This window comes from Pseudochaenichthys georgianus, unplaced genomic scaffold (assembly GCF_902827115.2).
Source record: "Pseudochaenichthys georgianus unplaced genomic scaffold, fPseGeo1.2 scaffold_405_arrow_ctg1, whole genome shotgun sequence".
Classification (NCBI taxonomy): domain Eukaryota; kingdom Metazoa; phylum Chordata; class Actinopteri; order Perciformes; family Channichthyidae; genus Pseudochaenichthys; species Pseudochaenichthys georgianus.
In genome coordinates, this window is record NW_027262970.1 from 126333 (window position 1) to 141346 (window position 15014).

The 15014-nt window shown below is 48.8% G+C and overlaps 2 protein-coding genes across 2 annotated transcripts in view; both read left to right on the forward strand.

Moving 5' to 3' along the window:
- gdf5 (growth differentiation factor 5) overlaps window positions 1–1156 on the forward strand; it is a 7457-nt gene extending 6301 nt beyond the window's left edge. Inside the window, exon 3 of the mRNA XM_034078277.1 lies at window positions 1040–1156. Within this exon, the coding sequence (XP_033934168.1) occupies window positions 1040–1156 (117 nt within the window). The remainder of the gene's footprint in view (window positions 1–1039) is intronic.
- Window positions 1157–2741: 1585 nt separating this feature from the next.
- On the forward strand, window positions 2742–14314 carry uqcc1 (ubiquinol-cytochrome c reductase complex assembly factor 1). Its single transcript, XM_034078280.2, has 7 exons — window positions 2742–2877; window positions 3248–3320; window positions 3428–3485; window positions 3587–3695; window positions 9400–9477; window positions 11150–11263; window positions 13639–14314. Exons 1-7 carry the CDS (start codon window positions 2842–2844, stop codon window positions 13771–13773), a joined length of 603 nt encoding a protein of 200 aa, XP_033934171.1. The 5' UTR covers window positions 2742–2841; the 3' UTR covers window positions 13774–14314.
- The last annotated feature ends 700 nt before the right edge of the window (window positions 14315–15014 follow it).

Genomic DNA, 15014 nt, shown 5'->3' on the forward strand with positions numbered 1-15014 from the left:
AGGTAACACACACACACACACACACACACACACACACACACACACACACAGAGATAACACACACACACACAGAGATAACACACACACACACACACACACACACACAGCAACAAAAACATTGAGAAATCTGACATTTGTTCATCCCTAGAAATGAGCTTAGGAGACAATGGTGCGAGTAAATATAATCTAACGGCATCGCGCCCCGTACGCGGGTCGCTCTGAAGGTGGTGATGTTCAGTCTATCAGTTGATCAGCTGTCACTACACGCAGGACACGGAGCATTAGCTTTAGCAACATGCTAATTCCCAGCTGATCAAAATACATCGGCGGCATCAGCTATAAAGAACGGGTGAAAGACGAGTAGATGAAAGAGAACACGATGACGTTAAATACGGTTTATTACGGTGATAACTATTTAGGTAAAAAGTAAATAGCGAGATGACAAACAGATGTTCTTCACAGAGTTCAGGCGCTTCACAGTCTCACAGCGCGGTGCAGGAACGAGTCCTAACACCAGGAAGTGAGTCAGCATCCACTTCCTGCTCCCTGGTCTTAGAGCCAATGGGATCTCTCCGTAGGGTTTAGGAAGTATCTGAACTAAGGTCTGAGGTTGAGACGCATCGAAGAGACGTGTCTGAGGAACGATGGTTGTTACCAAGCGGCTGAACAGGACTACAGAAGTCGTGGAGGACGTCGTACGTCATTACGCCGAACACGTGAACACTCCTCTGAGTTCATGTTCTGCTTGAAAGCCAGTCCCTGCCTCCTGCAAAGTGTTCACACAAACGCTTCAACTCGTTCCATCTAGAATCTGTTTGAATCTGGATCTGAAGTCGGCATGACGTTGAAGTCGTGCTGCTGGACTCGCCTGTAGCATCACGTTAGCATTTAGCTTCTGAACATTAGAGTTGTGATTGGAAAAAGTAGAGCAGACGTGTGGAGATTATCCGGCTGAACAAAACGTGCATTCATCAAACGTTCGTTTTCCACGGCTCTTATTTTTTACAATGTTCCAAAACCCTGTGGAGAAATCCCGTAGCTTTCCGTCGAGGGAACCGGCAGCTTCCCGCAGGGCGAGCCCGTCCTCCCTGCCCGCTCTCCGGCCTGTGGGGCGGCACTGACTGAGTGTGGTGGTTTCAGACCGGACGTGGCATGAGGGTCAGAGATCACACAAGATGGCTGCTTCTCCTCCTTTTAGGTTTTTATATCTGGTGGAATCGATGCTCTCCTCTTGCCGCTTCGTAGCTGTCCTACGATGCTGCTGCTGCTGCTGCGTGTCTCCATAGAGGCCTATCTGGATCTGAAGGGAATCGGGTTGTGTGCCGTGTTGATAAAGCACTCTGTATGCGAAGTGCTTTATCGTTGTTCTAATCTTCCCTTTCCTCCCCGTCTTCTTCCACTTTCCTCCTGTTGTTATCGAGTGATTTTAAGTCGAGGCTAAAAACAGCTGCTTACTCAGAAGTCTTTGAACTTGTTTTAGCACCTACTGTACTTCCAATGTTGTTTTTAAACTATCTCTGTTGTCGTCTTGTTGATGTTCAGCGCTTTGACTTGCCTCTCAACCAGAGATGGGGTCGTTACTAAAAAAAAAGTAATATATTACACTACTTCGTTACTCTCTACATAAAGTAATTAGTTACTTTACTCGCAGGGCCGGCCCGCCCCTCCCTGCAGGCAGATCACGCAGACTGCTAAAGTTTCAAATGTTCTCTTTAGTTCAGTTTCCATTGTCGCATAAGACTGATCCAGATCCTGAATGTTCTGCTATCTGACCGTGGCTGTCCTCTGTCTCCTGCTATCTGACCGTGGCTGTCCTCTGTCTCCTGCTATCTGACCGTGGCTGCTCTCTGTCTCCTGCTATCTGACCGTGGCTGTCCTCTGTCTCCTGCTATCTGACCGTGGCTGTCCTCTGTCTCCTGCTATCTGACCGTGGCTGTCCTCTGTCTCCTGCTATCTGACCGTGGCTGTCCTCTGTCTCCTGCTATCTGACCGTGGCTGTCCTCTGTCTCCTGCTATCTGACCGTGGCTGTCCTCTGTCTCCTGCTATCTGACCGTGGCTGTCCTCTGTCTCCTGCTATCTGACCGTGGCTGTCCTCTGTCTCCTGCTATCTGACCGTGGCTGTCCTCTGTCTCCTGCTATCTGACCGTGGCTGTCCTCTGTCTCCTGCTATCTGACCGTGGCTGTCCTCTGTCTCCTGCTATCTGACCGTGGCTGTCCTCTGTCTCCTGCTATCTGTATATTTTGCGCAGTCTATCTCTGCTCACGCTGTTGCGTCGGCGTGTTCTCCTGCGTGTTGGCCATGTGTTGCACTGGAGCCAGACTGGAGCACACCGCAAAGACTTCAGCCGAGCACGTACGAACTGCGCATGCGTGAGTGGCAATAACTCTCCTTACCAGCAGGCGGCGGTAGTGTGTATTCGTCATTCAAAACAGGCAACAACCGGAAAACAGAGAAGAAGAACAGACTACGTGTGTGATATAAATAAACAGCTATATGCGTTAGCTTCACCTAGCACGTGTTCTTTGCAGGTGTTTGTTGAGGTTTGATTATGACTGATTTTAGAGAGTAACGAAGTAACGCGTGTCGGGGCGATGTTAGTAACTGTAGTGTGATTACTGGATTATAAAAGTAGCGCGTTACACTACTCCGTTACCGACAAAGTAATATTATTACAGTAACGCGTTACACCCAACTCTGCTCTCAACATGTGCTCTATGAACGGTTCCTTTCTGCTCCCTGATCTTCGTCCTGCTCCGTGCGGCTGCAGCTCTTCAATGTCAACGAGAAGCCGCAGCACACCGAGGAGGGAGTGGGAGCGTTCACCAAACTCATCGAGGTCATGGGCTTCACCGGACCCCTCAAATACAACAAATGGGTGAGGAAACATGGAGGGGAAGGGGGGAGGAAACATGGAGGGGAAGGGGGGAGGAAACATGGAGGGGGAGGGGTGAGGAATCATGGAGGGGTGAGGAATCATGGAGGGGTGAGGAATCATGGAGGGGAAGGGGGGAGGAATCATGGAGGGGAAGGGGGGAGGAAACATGGAGGGGGAGGGGTGAGGAATCATGGGGAGGAAACATGGAGGGGGAGGGGGGAGGAAACATGGAGAGGAAGGGGGGAGGAAACATGGAGGGGAAGGGGGGAGGAAACATGGAGGGGGAGGAAACATGGAGGGGAAGGGGTGAGGAAACATGGACCCGATGTAAAGGATGCTCCTGATATTATCTGCCTCTTTGTCTTGACAGAAAATCAAGATTGCTGCGTTGCGCATGTACACGTGCTGCGTAGAGAGAGTCAACTACGACGAGTTCTTCGACAGTGAGTATTCAAACGTCTCGAATAAACGCTACGACTTTCAGATCTTTAAATCCTACAAACGGACACGACGCACCCACGTGAGTGTGTTCCCGCTGTGTGTGTTTCAGAGTGCTCCCTGCCTGACACGATGAACTCCTGGTTCTTAGTGGCACAGCTACATATATGGTGAGTTAGACACACACACACACACACACACACACACACACACACACACACAGTCATGTTGGCTATTGTGTCCTTCTGTAATGTCCTGGTGTCCTCTGCAGGATGTGCATGGTGCGGATGCGTCAGGAGGGCAGAGAGGGGAAGTACATGTGTCGCTGGCTGGTTCACTCCATGTGGGAGGACGTGGAGCAGAGGAGCAAAATCATGGGGGTAAGATCTGTGTGTGAGAGAAGGTGAACGCGCTGCAGCCCAAAGGTTCCACATGAAGAAACATCTCCAGCACCTTGACAACACGTGCAGCGTTTAGAGGACATTCAGCTGGAGACCAGGGGACACTATAGAGTGACGCACACAGCTGGAGACCAGGGGACACTAAAGAGTGAGGCACACAGCTGGAGACCAGGGGACACTAAAGAGTGAGGCACACAGCTGGAGACCAGGGGACACTAAAGAGTGAGGCACACAGCTGGAGACCAGGGGACACTAAAGAGTGACGCACACAGCTGGGAGACCAGGGGACACTAAAGAGTGACGCACACAGCTGGAAGACCAGGGGACACTAAAGAGTGAGGCACACAGCTGGAGACCAGGGGACACTAAAGAGTGAGGCACACAGCTGGAGACCAGGGGACACTAAAGAGTGACGCACACAGCTGGGAGATCAGGGGACACTAAAGAGTGACGCACACAGCTGGGAGACCAGGGGACACTAAAGAGTGACGCACACAGCTGGGAGAGCAGGGGACACTAAAGAGTGAGGCACACAGCTGGAGACCAGGGGACACTAAAGAGTGAGGCACACAGCTGGAGACCAGGGGACACTAAAGAGTGAGGCACACAGCTGGAGACCAGGGGACACTAAAGAGTGAGGCACACAGCTGGAGACCAGGGGACACTAAAGAGTGACGCACACAGCTGGGAGACCAGGGGACACTAAAGAGTGACGCACACAGCTGGGAGACCAGGGGACACTAAAGAGTGAGGCACACGGCTGGAGACCAGGGGACACTAAAGAGTGACACACACAGCTGGGAGACCAGGGGACACTAAAGAGTGACGCACACAGTTGGAGACCAGGGGACACTAAAGAGTGACGCACACAGCTGGGAGACCAGGGGACACTAAAGAGTGACGCACACAGCTGGGAGACCAGGGGACACTAAAGAGTGAGGCACACAGCTGGAGACCAGGGGACACTAAAGAGTGAGGCACACAGCTGGAGACCAGGGGACACTAAAGAGTGAGGCACACAGCTGGAGACCAGGGGACACTAAAGAGTGAGGCACACAGCTGGAGACCAGGGAACACTAAAGAGTGAGGCACACAGCTGGAGACCAGGGGACACTAAAGAGTGACGCACACAGCTGGGAGACCAGGGGACACTAAAGAGTGACGCACACAGCTGGGAGACCAGGGGACACTAAAGAGTGACGCACACAGCTGGGAGACCAGGGGACACTAAAGAGTGAGGCACACAGCTGGAGACCAGGGGACACTAAAGAGTGAGGCACACAGCTGGAGACCAGGGGACACTAAAGAGTGACGCACACAGCTGGGAGACCAGGGGACACTAAAGAGTGACGCACACAGCTGGAGACCAGGGGACACTAAAGAGTGACGCACACAGCTGGGAGACCAGGGGACACTAAAGAGTGACGCACACAGCTGGGAGACCAGGGGACACTAAAGAGTGACGCACACAGCTGGGAGATCAGGGGACACTAAAGAGTGACGCACACAGCTGGGAGACCAGGGGACACTAAAGAGTGACGCACACAGCTGGGAGAGCAGGGGACACTAAAGAGTGAGGCACACAGCTGGAGACCAGGGGACACTAAAGAGTGAGGCACACAGCTGGAGACCAGGGGACACTAAAGAGTGAGGCACACAGCTGGAGACCAGGGGACACTAAAGAGTGAGGCACACAGCTGGAGACCAGGGGACACTAAAGAGTGACGCACACAGCTGGGAGACCAGGGGACACTAAAGAGTGACGCACACAGCTGGGAGACCAGGGGACACTAAAGAGTGAGGCACACGGCTGGAGACCAGGGGACACTAAAGAGTGACACACACAGCTGGGAGACCAGGGGACACTAAAGAGTGACGCACACAGTTGGAGACCAGGGGACACTAAAGAGTGACGCACACAGTTGGAGACCAGGGGACACTAAAGAGTGACGCACACAGCTGGGAGACCAGGGGACACTAAAGAGTGACGCACACAGCTGGGAGACCAGGGGACACTAAAGAGTGAGGCACACAGCTGGAGACCAGGGGACACTAAAGAGTGAGGCACACAGCTGGAGACCAGGGGACACTAAAGAGTGAGGCACACAGCTGGAGACCAGGGGACACTAAAGAGTGACGCACACAGCTGGGAGACCAGGGGACACTAAAGAGTGACGCACACAGCTGGGAGACCAGGGGACACTAAAGAGTGACGCACACAGCTGGGAGACCAGGGGACACTAAAGAGTGAGGCACACAGCTGGAGACCAGGGGACACTAAAGAGTGAGGCACACAGCTGGAGACCAGGGGACACTAAAGAGTGACGCACACAGCTGGGAGACCAGGGGACACTAAAGAGTGACGCACACAGCTGGAGACCAGGGGACACTAAAGAGTGACGCACACAGCTGGGAGACCAGGGGACACTAAAGAGTGACGCACACAGCTGGAGACCAGGGGACACTAAAGAGTGACGCACACAGCTGGGAGACCAGGGGACACTAAAGAGTGAGGCACACAGCTGGAGACCAGGGGACACTAAAGAGTGAGGCACACAGCTGGAGACCAGGGGACACTAAAGAGTGAGGCACACAGCTGGAGACCAGGGGACACTAAAGAGTGAGGCACACAGCTGGAGACCAGGGGACACTAAAGAGTGAGGCACACAGCTGGAGACCAGGGGACACTAAAGAGTGACGCACACAGCTGGGAGACCACAGTAGCTTGAGAAAAAAATATTGTTTGCAAAATATGATTTTGTATCTTTTAGTTATTCACTGTTCCTCAGCAGCAGGCGATCAGCGAGGCATCTTCTAACGTGTGTGTGTACAGCTTCACGGTAATAATAAAGTCATTTAGCAGGACTGAACTTAGATCATATGACAGCATCTGCATTATGAACACATGTCGTACACACACACACACACACGCACACACACACACACACACACACACACACACGTGCGTCCTGATGCACATCATACCGACACATAGGGTCAGTATATCTAAACATAGCAGCGCAGTCTGATGTCTGTATGCCAGGAAAACACCATGTGACTATTTCCACCACACACACACACACACACACACACACACACACACACACACACACACACACACACACACACACACACACACACACACACACACACACACACACAGCAGTGATTGGAGCTGCTCTCAGGTTTCATGCTAATTGTGTTAGCAGCAGTAAAAACATTGCTCATTTTCTCCATGTTCATAATTCCTGTTAGACCAGATGAAACACACACCGCTCTGCGGAGTGTGTGTGTCTGTGTGCTGAGGAACACACACACACTCTGTGTGCAGCGTTGTTGTGTGGGAAAACATGTTATATATATATATCTATTTGCATTAACTGCTCGTAGCATGCTGTTGAAAAGTAATCAGTTTAGGTCTACCTCTTGTTTTGCTGAACACTTGAGTCTGATTGGTCGTTGTTTATTCCAAGGTGTTATTTCTCTATCAGACTGCTGCTTTGTCAAAATGTCAATACAATACAATACAACTTTATTTATAAAGCACTTTAAACCTCCAGACCAAAGTGCTGTACAGGCAAATAGATAAAACACAGCTCAGCTCACACACCATAAAACAAGTACAAACAAAAAACAATTTAAAAAACAATTTAAAAAACAATTTAAATGCAAAAAAGCAACACTCTAAAAGATGTTGAAACGCCAAATGTTAAAACGCTAAGGAGAAGAGGTGGGATTTAAGAAGCGATTTAAAAGCAGGCAGTGTGGAGGCCTGTCTGATCTCCAGGGGCAGAGCGTTCCACAGTGTGGGAGCCGCGACAGAGAAGCAACGGTCCCCTCTGAGCTTTGACCTGGTTTCAGGCACCTTCAGGAGCAGTTGGTCCGCTGACCTGAGAGGGCGGCTCGGCGTGTAGCTGTAGCAGCTCAGCAAGGTGGTGGGGTCATGCCATTTAGGGATTTAAAAGTAAATAAAATAATTTTAAAATGGATCCTAAAATAAATTTGCAGCCAGTGGAGAGAAGCTAAAACAGGGGAAATGTGGTCAAACCTCCGTGTGCCAGTTAAGAGCCTTGCTGCAGCATTTTGCACCCGCTGCAGTCGTGCGAGCGAGGACCCACTGACCCCCATGTAGAGAGAGTTACAGTAGTCCAGCCGGGTGGGGACAGAGGCCTGGATTACTGTCTCAAACTGCTGCCTGGAGAGAAAAGGTTTGACTTTGGCTAGCTGCCTCAGGTGATAAAAGCTCGTTTTTACCACCGACTTAATCTGACTCTCAAGTTTGAGTTCACGGTCCATTTTAATACCAAGGTTCGTAACGGTGGGCTTGGTGTACTGATTCAAGGGACCCAGGTCTACAGAAGTGGTGCCAGTGGTGCCACCAAAAACCATTACTTCTGTTTTTCCTTCATTGAGTTTAAGGAAGTTGCACGCCCTCCAGGCCTTCATGTCATCTAGGCACTTTAGCAGTGGGCTAATTAGGTAACCCTCCTTCTTTGTTAGAGGGACATACCTCTGGCTATCGTCAGCATAGCAGTGGAATGCGATGCCGTGCTTTCTAAAAATGAACCCAAGAGGGAGCAAATAGAGGGAGAATAGCAGTGGGCCTAATACTGAGCCCTGTGGGACCCCATACCGGAGTGGAGCAGAGGATGACTCAGAGTCACCAAGGCTGACAGAGAAGGTTCTGTCCTTCAAATATGACCTGAACCATTCCAGGGCTTTTCCCTCAATGCTCAATCTCCAAACACAGCGAGGGGACTTTGATTTAGACACACGGCTGGAGACCAGGGGACACTAAAGAGGGACGCACACGGCTGGAGACCAGGGGACACTAAAGAGTGACGCACACAGCTGGAGACCAGGGGACACTAAAGAGTGACGCACACAGCTGGGAGACCAGGGGACACTAAAGAGTGACGCACACAGCTGGAGACCAGGGGACACTAAAGAGTGACGCACACAGCTGGAGACCAGGGGACACTAAAGAGTGACGCACACAGCTGGGAGACCAGGGGACACTAAGAGTGACGCACACAGCTGGGAGACCAGGGACACTAAAGAGTGACCCACATAGGTGGGAGACCAGGGGACACTAAAGAGTGACACACACAGGTGGGAGACCAGGGGACACTAAAGAGTGACGCACACAGGTGGGAGACCAGGGGACACTAAAGAGTGACGCACACAGCTGGGAGACCAGGGGACACTAAAGAGTGACGCACACAGCTGGGAGACCAGGGGACAGTAAAGAGTGACGCACACAGCTGGGAGACCAGGGGACAGTAAAGAGTGACGCACACAGCTGGGAGACCAGGGGACAGTAAAGAGTGACGCACACGGCTGGAGACCAGGGGACACTAAAGAGTGACGCACACAGCTGGAGACCAGGGGACACTAAAGAGTGACGCACACAGCTGGGAGACCAGGGGACAGTAAAGAGTGACGCACACAGCTGTTTGTAATCAACAGTCAGTGAAAACCAGTTGATGAAGCGCAGCGAGCCGGTCATTATCACCGAGGACTTGAACGTACCAGCAGAGCGTTTACTTCTGGCGTTCATGCTTTCCAGAGGATAGACCCTGAAGCTTTTATTGATCCTCTGACTTCACCGTGAAGTTGAATCTTCCCGTGTTAACTCAGTATTTAACTCTGTTTCTCTTCTCTCGTCATGTTGTCTCTTCAGGTCGACTCCAGCCACAGGAAGGAGGGGATGACTTCGATGACGGAGACGTTTTACGCTGCAATATTTGGATATGATGAGGTGAGAAATCTGAATAATCAGAATATTGTATTTATTGGTTCTATTGTAAATGGACTGTACTTCTAAATCTCTGAGTCTTTTCAAATCCTCAAAGCTCTTTAAATACTACGAGTCACTCATGCAGAGGCGCCAGTACCAGCAGTACTAGAATATACAACAAATATGTGTATTACAATATACAGTGTACACCAAAGTTCATATTGTCATACTGATAATCTGTACAAACTGAAGTCCACTGAGACAGATGTAACATTTGTGATATTGGGCTATAAATAAACATTGATTGATTGATATATCGTAATATTGTGTATTTTACTTCAATACGAACATTTGATTTTACAAATAACTTAAAACATTTTGTATTGCACATTCTTACTTTTCCGTGCTTTGTTTATATATATTACAATTATATTTCTCAATAATAATCAGGGGTTTCATTCGGAGCCGTCTGATGCTCATATTTCTGGAGTAATTATACAGTTTTTGACGATCACAAATATTGTTTTCTTGCATCACGTTTTGAGGGGAAATCTGCATTTCGGTTTGAGGGCGCAGCGTCGCTTATACCCTACACCAGGGGTCGGCAACCTTGTTCATATGAAATGCCATTCGAAAACAATTCTTTTATCAGCCTGCCGACGATCGTGAATTATCAACGGGGGGGGGTGAAGAGCTCGACGCTCGTGAACTGTCAACAGGAGGGCGGGGAAGCAGTGTGTGGACCTGTCAGCGCAACGTACATGATGCCGAATTTAACAAAGACATTTAAATGGCATAATAATAATAAGGCGCCAGCCAGCCGGCCCCCCAGCCGGCCCCCCAGCCAGCCAGCCAGCCAGCCAGCCGGCCCCCCAGCCAGCCAGCCCCCCAGCCAGCCAGCCCCCCAGCCAGCCAGCCCCCCAGCCAGCCAGCCCCCCAGCCAGCCAGCCAGCCAGCCAGCCAGCCGGCCCCCCAGCCGGCCCCCCAGCCAGCCCCCCAGCCGGCCCCCCAGCCGGCCCCCCAGCCAGCTCCCCAGCCGGCCCCCCAGCCGGCCGGCCAGCCAGCCAGCCAGCCAGCCAGCCGGCCAGCCAGCCGGCCAGCCAGCCAGCCAGCCAGCCAGCCAGCCAGCCAGCCAGCCAGCCAGCCAGCCAGCCAGCCAGCCCCCCCCCCCCCAGCATATTATTTCGATGAGCAGATCGCCACTGGGCTTTCAACTAAAGACACAGCCACGCAAAACACCGGCAGCTCTGTTGTCGAAAGTTCCCCGTAAAAATGTTTGGGGTAAAAGCGTATAAGAGGTTACGGTTTACTTCTTTGGCAACCGCACATTTCACAGTTAAGAACACATTCAACAAAAAAATAAAAAGATTTATTGTAAGCCAGGTTACGGTAAACATTAAGAATAACAGCTATAATATAAACCTGATTACGGTCTTTCCCAGTGATGAACACAGCACAACTGTATGCTATATTACTGTGTGTGTGTGTGTGTGTGTGTGTGTGTGTGTGTGTGTGTGTGTGTGTGTGTGTGTGTGTGTGTGTGTGTGTGTGTGTGTGTTGTGTGTGTGTGTGTGTGTGTGTGTGTGTGTGTGTGTGTGTGTGTGTGTGTGTGTGTGTGTGTGTGTGTGTGTGTGTGTGTGTGTGTGTGTGTGTGTGTGTGTGTGTGTGTGTGTGTGTGTGTGTGTGTGTGTAGGGCGTGCTGTCTGATGACTGCGTGCTGGCTGCAGCCCTGTGGAGGAACCTGTTCAGTCGAGAGTGTGAAGACCCCAAACAGCTGGAGCTCATGGTGGAGTATGTGCGCAAACAGGTGAGTGCAGCTGCTCAGAACCAATCAGACGCCTGGACTGTGTCCATTTGATGTTGTTTATATTTACTTTCACGCCAAGTCGTTTCAGAAGGAAATACTGTGTTTCTAAAGAGGCGCTAGCCCCTCTCCTGGGGGTGTGGGGCGAGTGCATGTCAATGGTCTGCTGTAAAGTGCACTTAATACCAAATAACAGAAACGCTGGACTTCCTTCAGATTCCTATTTACACATATTTAATATCCTGCGATTTGCATATTCCACAAATGCGATTATTATATTTTGATTAATTGTGCAGCGCCGGTTCACATAAACATGGACAGAGGGATGCGGTGTAAAATAGGAGCAAATCTAGAGCTGTTCAATAAAAGTATTAGAAAAACCTTTATTTTTTTTTAGAAATGTCATCTTTCATTAGCTTAGAGGCAACACACACACACACACACACACACACACACCTGTGTTAAAGGTCATGGAAGCAGTGTCCGACTCAATCAGCCAACAAACTGTGTGCGTGTGAGTTTAGAGTGTTGCGTCAGAAAACAAACAAATGACACACTTCCCTGAATGTGGAAGTGTGCGTGTGTACTTTAATGTCACACACACACACACACACTTCTGGTCATGGCAATTCACTGAGTAGAAGGAAAACAGTTTCTTTACATGATGTGCACACTTCTCAGCTAAACGTGAAGAGGACTGTATTTAAATATGTTGAGGCTGCCATGCAGGGTAAAACCTTTTCCAGGAATGTTCACACACACACACACACACACACACACACACACACACACACACACACACCGTATGCCATCTGGAATGACCGGGGCTTAAGTTTCTTGCCCAACTACGCATCAACATGTTGCAAATATTCATAGTGGCCAAACTGCGGTACTACAGCTTCCGTGTCAGGCCGTAACATCACTGGGCCCAAAATAACGTTTCCCATTCACTTGCATCAAGAAATAGACATCGGTAAATCAGCAGACCTTTTTTTAAAGCTTAATCAACTTCCCATTACAAACACGACAAAAAGCGGTCATTTAATTCATTAAAGGACTCGCCCCTCTAATCACTTGAATGAGCTGTGACTTGCACTGGAGGTGGGGCTTAAAACAAGGAGGTGTGGCTTAACCGCTAGAAGGGGGGGCTTATGAAAAACACACGTCTGCATCCGTGACCAATAGGCCCCAAAATCAGATTTCTTGTATGTGCTTAGTGGCCAAACGGTGGTACTACAACTTCCGATACGTAATTTTGTTCGACCAAAAACACTCTTGTACCATTGACTTACATTGGGAGAGAGACTTAATCCACTTCCCAAAGAAAACGAGGAGGTGGGGCTTAACCGATAGTAGGGCGTGGCTTAAGGAAAATGCAATTGTTCATCCTTGACCAATTGGCCCCTGAATCAGATTTCGGGAATGTCCATAGTAAAGGTCTGATCTGAGGGGAATTTCTTGTGTATTTTTACTCTGGGGGGGTCCGAAAGCCAGTCAGTATCTGGTGTGAGGGGTAGGGGTAGGGTAATGTTGTGAATCGAGTGGCCTGTGTTCGTCGTCCATAACATACGCCCGCCCATACCATAACCCCACCACCACCACGGGCCACTCGATTCACAACATTACCCTAACCCTACCCCTACCCCTACCCCTCACACCAGATACCGCCTGGTTTTCGGACCCCCCCAATAAAGCAAAACTGCACGTTTCAGAGTGGCCTTCTATTATGGCCAGCCTAAGGCACACCTGTGCAATAATCATGCTGTCTAATCAGCATCTTGATATGCCTCACCTGAGAGGGGGGATGGATTCTCTCGGCGAAGGAGAGAAATGGTTATTTTGTGTTTGTAGAAAATGTTTTAGATCTTTGAGTTCATCTCATGAGAAATGGGAGCAAAAACAAAAGTGTTGCGTTTATATTTTTGTTCAGCGTAGCAGCAAAAACTCCCTTTGAGTTGTGCCGCTGAGAGGCTAAACGTTGTTCTTCGCTGTGACTCGTCCGTACAAGAGTCCGTAGTCAGAGTTCATGGTGTTTAATAAAGAAACGATATTCAACAGAAAGCATGTGAGCAATTCACCCTCTCCTCTACGTCGTCCAACAGGTGACTTAATGACCAATAAACACACCCACGTGACAATTGCCGGAAGTGATAACAAATGAGAATTAAACGAGGTGTAAACTGAAACAAAGATTATAATAATAATAATAATAATAATAATAATAAGCAATAGCAAAACAAGCATTTTGGCTCCTACAAATATAATGTCCTGTGCGTTTCTTGTTGTGTATTTTGAACTTGTGATGTGTTGTAAAGCCCTTTGAGCTGAAGTCTGACAAGTGCTGTATAAGTAAATCTTTATTATTATAATGTGTGCAGATGCAGTTCATCGATGCTCTGGACGGGGAGGACCTGATGCTGTCGGGGGAGGTGAAGTGGCGCCCCCTGCTGGAGGAAAACGCTCAGAGCATCCTGAAGGTGGCCACGCCCACTTATAACGACACAGGGCTGTGACTTCCTGTTTCCTCTACTTCTTCTTCTGTCCTCGTGTAACCTCTCTTCCTCCTCCTCCTCGGTCACATAAGGATTTTAAATGTGTCGCTTCTTATCCTCCTCATGCTTGTTTGTCTAGACTGTTTTATCACGCCGCGAAACAAACAAGGAAGCATCATCGTCCGACCTCTTTGTTTTTCCGCACCCTCTCTGCAGACACACACACACACACACACACACACAGGAAAACAAGACGTATTTATATTTTTCTTGTTTTCTCTACCTTATATTTATAAAATATTTTGTATACCTCCACGTTTACACCCTACTGAAGCGTCACCCTGCGTTAAATAAGCTTTCACTTTGAATCGGTGACGTTAAACGAATGGTTTCAGGGCTGAGAAAATGTCCGCCAATGGAGCTTCTTTATTGCAATCACATGTTGTAGGTATTTGTCTCAACATGCATCATGACAGGAAGCAAACACTCATCACTGCATTTAAAAACAATGAGGTTTTTGTTTTTTTATGTGAATAAAGAAAATGTTATATGGATATAAAAACTGATGTGTGGTTTTTTTTGACTGGTAATTTTGCTATGCTTTGAAGCAAGTCAGCCTAGCTTAGAAACCCTAACGCCAAGTGTATCATATTTGATACATGAGTTTCTGACACCTCTACGTCTTCCAAATGACTAGTACCTTCCTAAAAGACCTGTTGTATGCAATGTGATGCAGGTCTTCTGCCCTCTGGTGGATCATCCGGGCACTGCCGGCTGTAGAGCGCCTTTAATCTATAGGCCCTGGCTGCAGCACGCGGAATGGGGCGTGGTCAGATGTGGGCTGGACATCCGATGGGCGGGGTGTATGGATATCCTAATGAGACAAACAGCATCATCTGCTGGACAACTACAAGAAGTAGCCAACAAATACAAATCTGCACTCGACTAAATATAAAAACTTCATACTAATTAAATGCATGAATGTATTTAAATATACCTTTTTATACCACATGTGCAATGTGGTCATATTTTCTATATTAGTGTATTTAAGTTCATTATTTAATATTTGTTTTAATTGATTATTCATTTAGTCAGTTCTGTGCATACTCATATCTAGTCCATATATTTCAAATGATACATTGCACTGCATTTCATAGAATGATAGAAAAAGCATTTATTATTTACAACATTTATCATATAACAGAACAATCATTAAGATAATAGAACCGAAAAAGCAAATCATAGTAAATATATTTAAAAAA

Excerpts from the sequence above, each read along its gene's own strand:
- uqcc1 (XM_034078280.2), top strand. The coding sequence starts at position 2,842 with ATGGGCTTCACCGGACCCCTCAAATACAACAAATGG. Across the intron at positions 3,486-3,586 it reads GTGGCACAGCTACATATATG|GATGTGCATGGTGCGGATGC; the intron begins GTGAGTTAGACA and ends TGTCCTCTGCAG. Across the intron at positions 3,696-9,399 it reads AGAGGAGCAAAATCATGGGG|GTCGACTCCAGCCACAGGAA; the intron begins GTAAGATCTGTG and ends TTGTCTCTTCAG.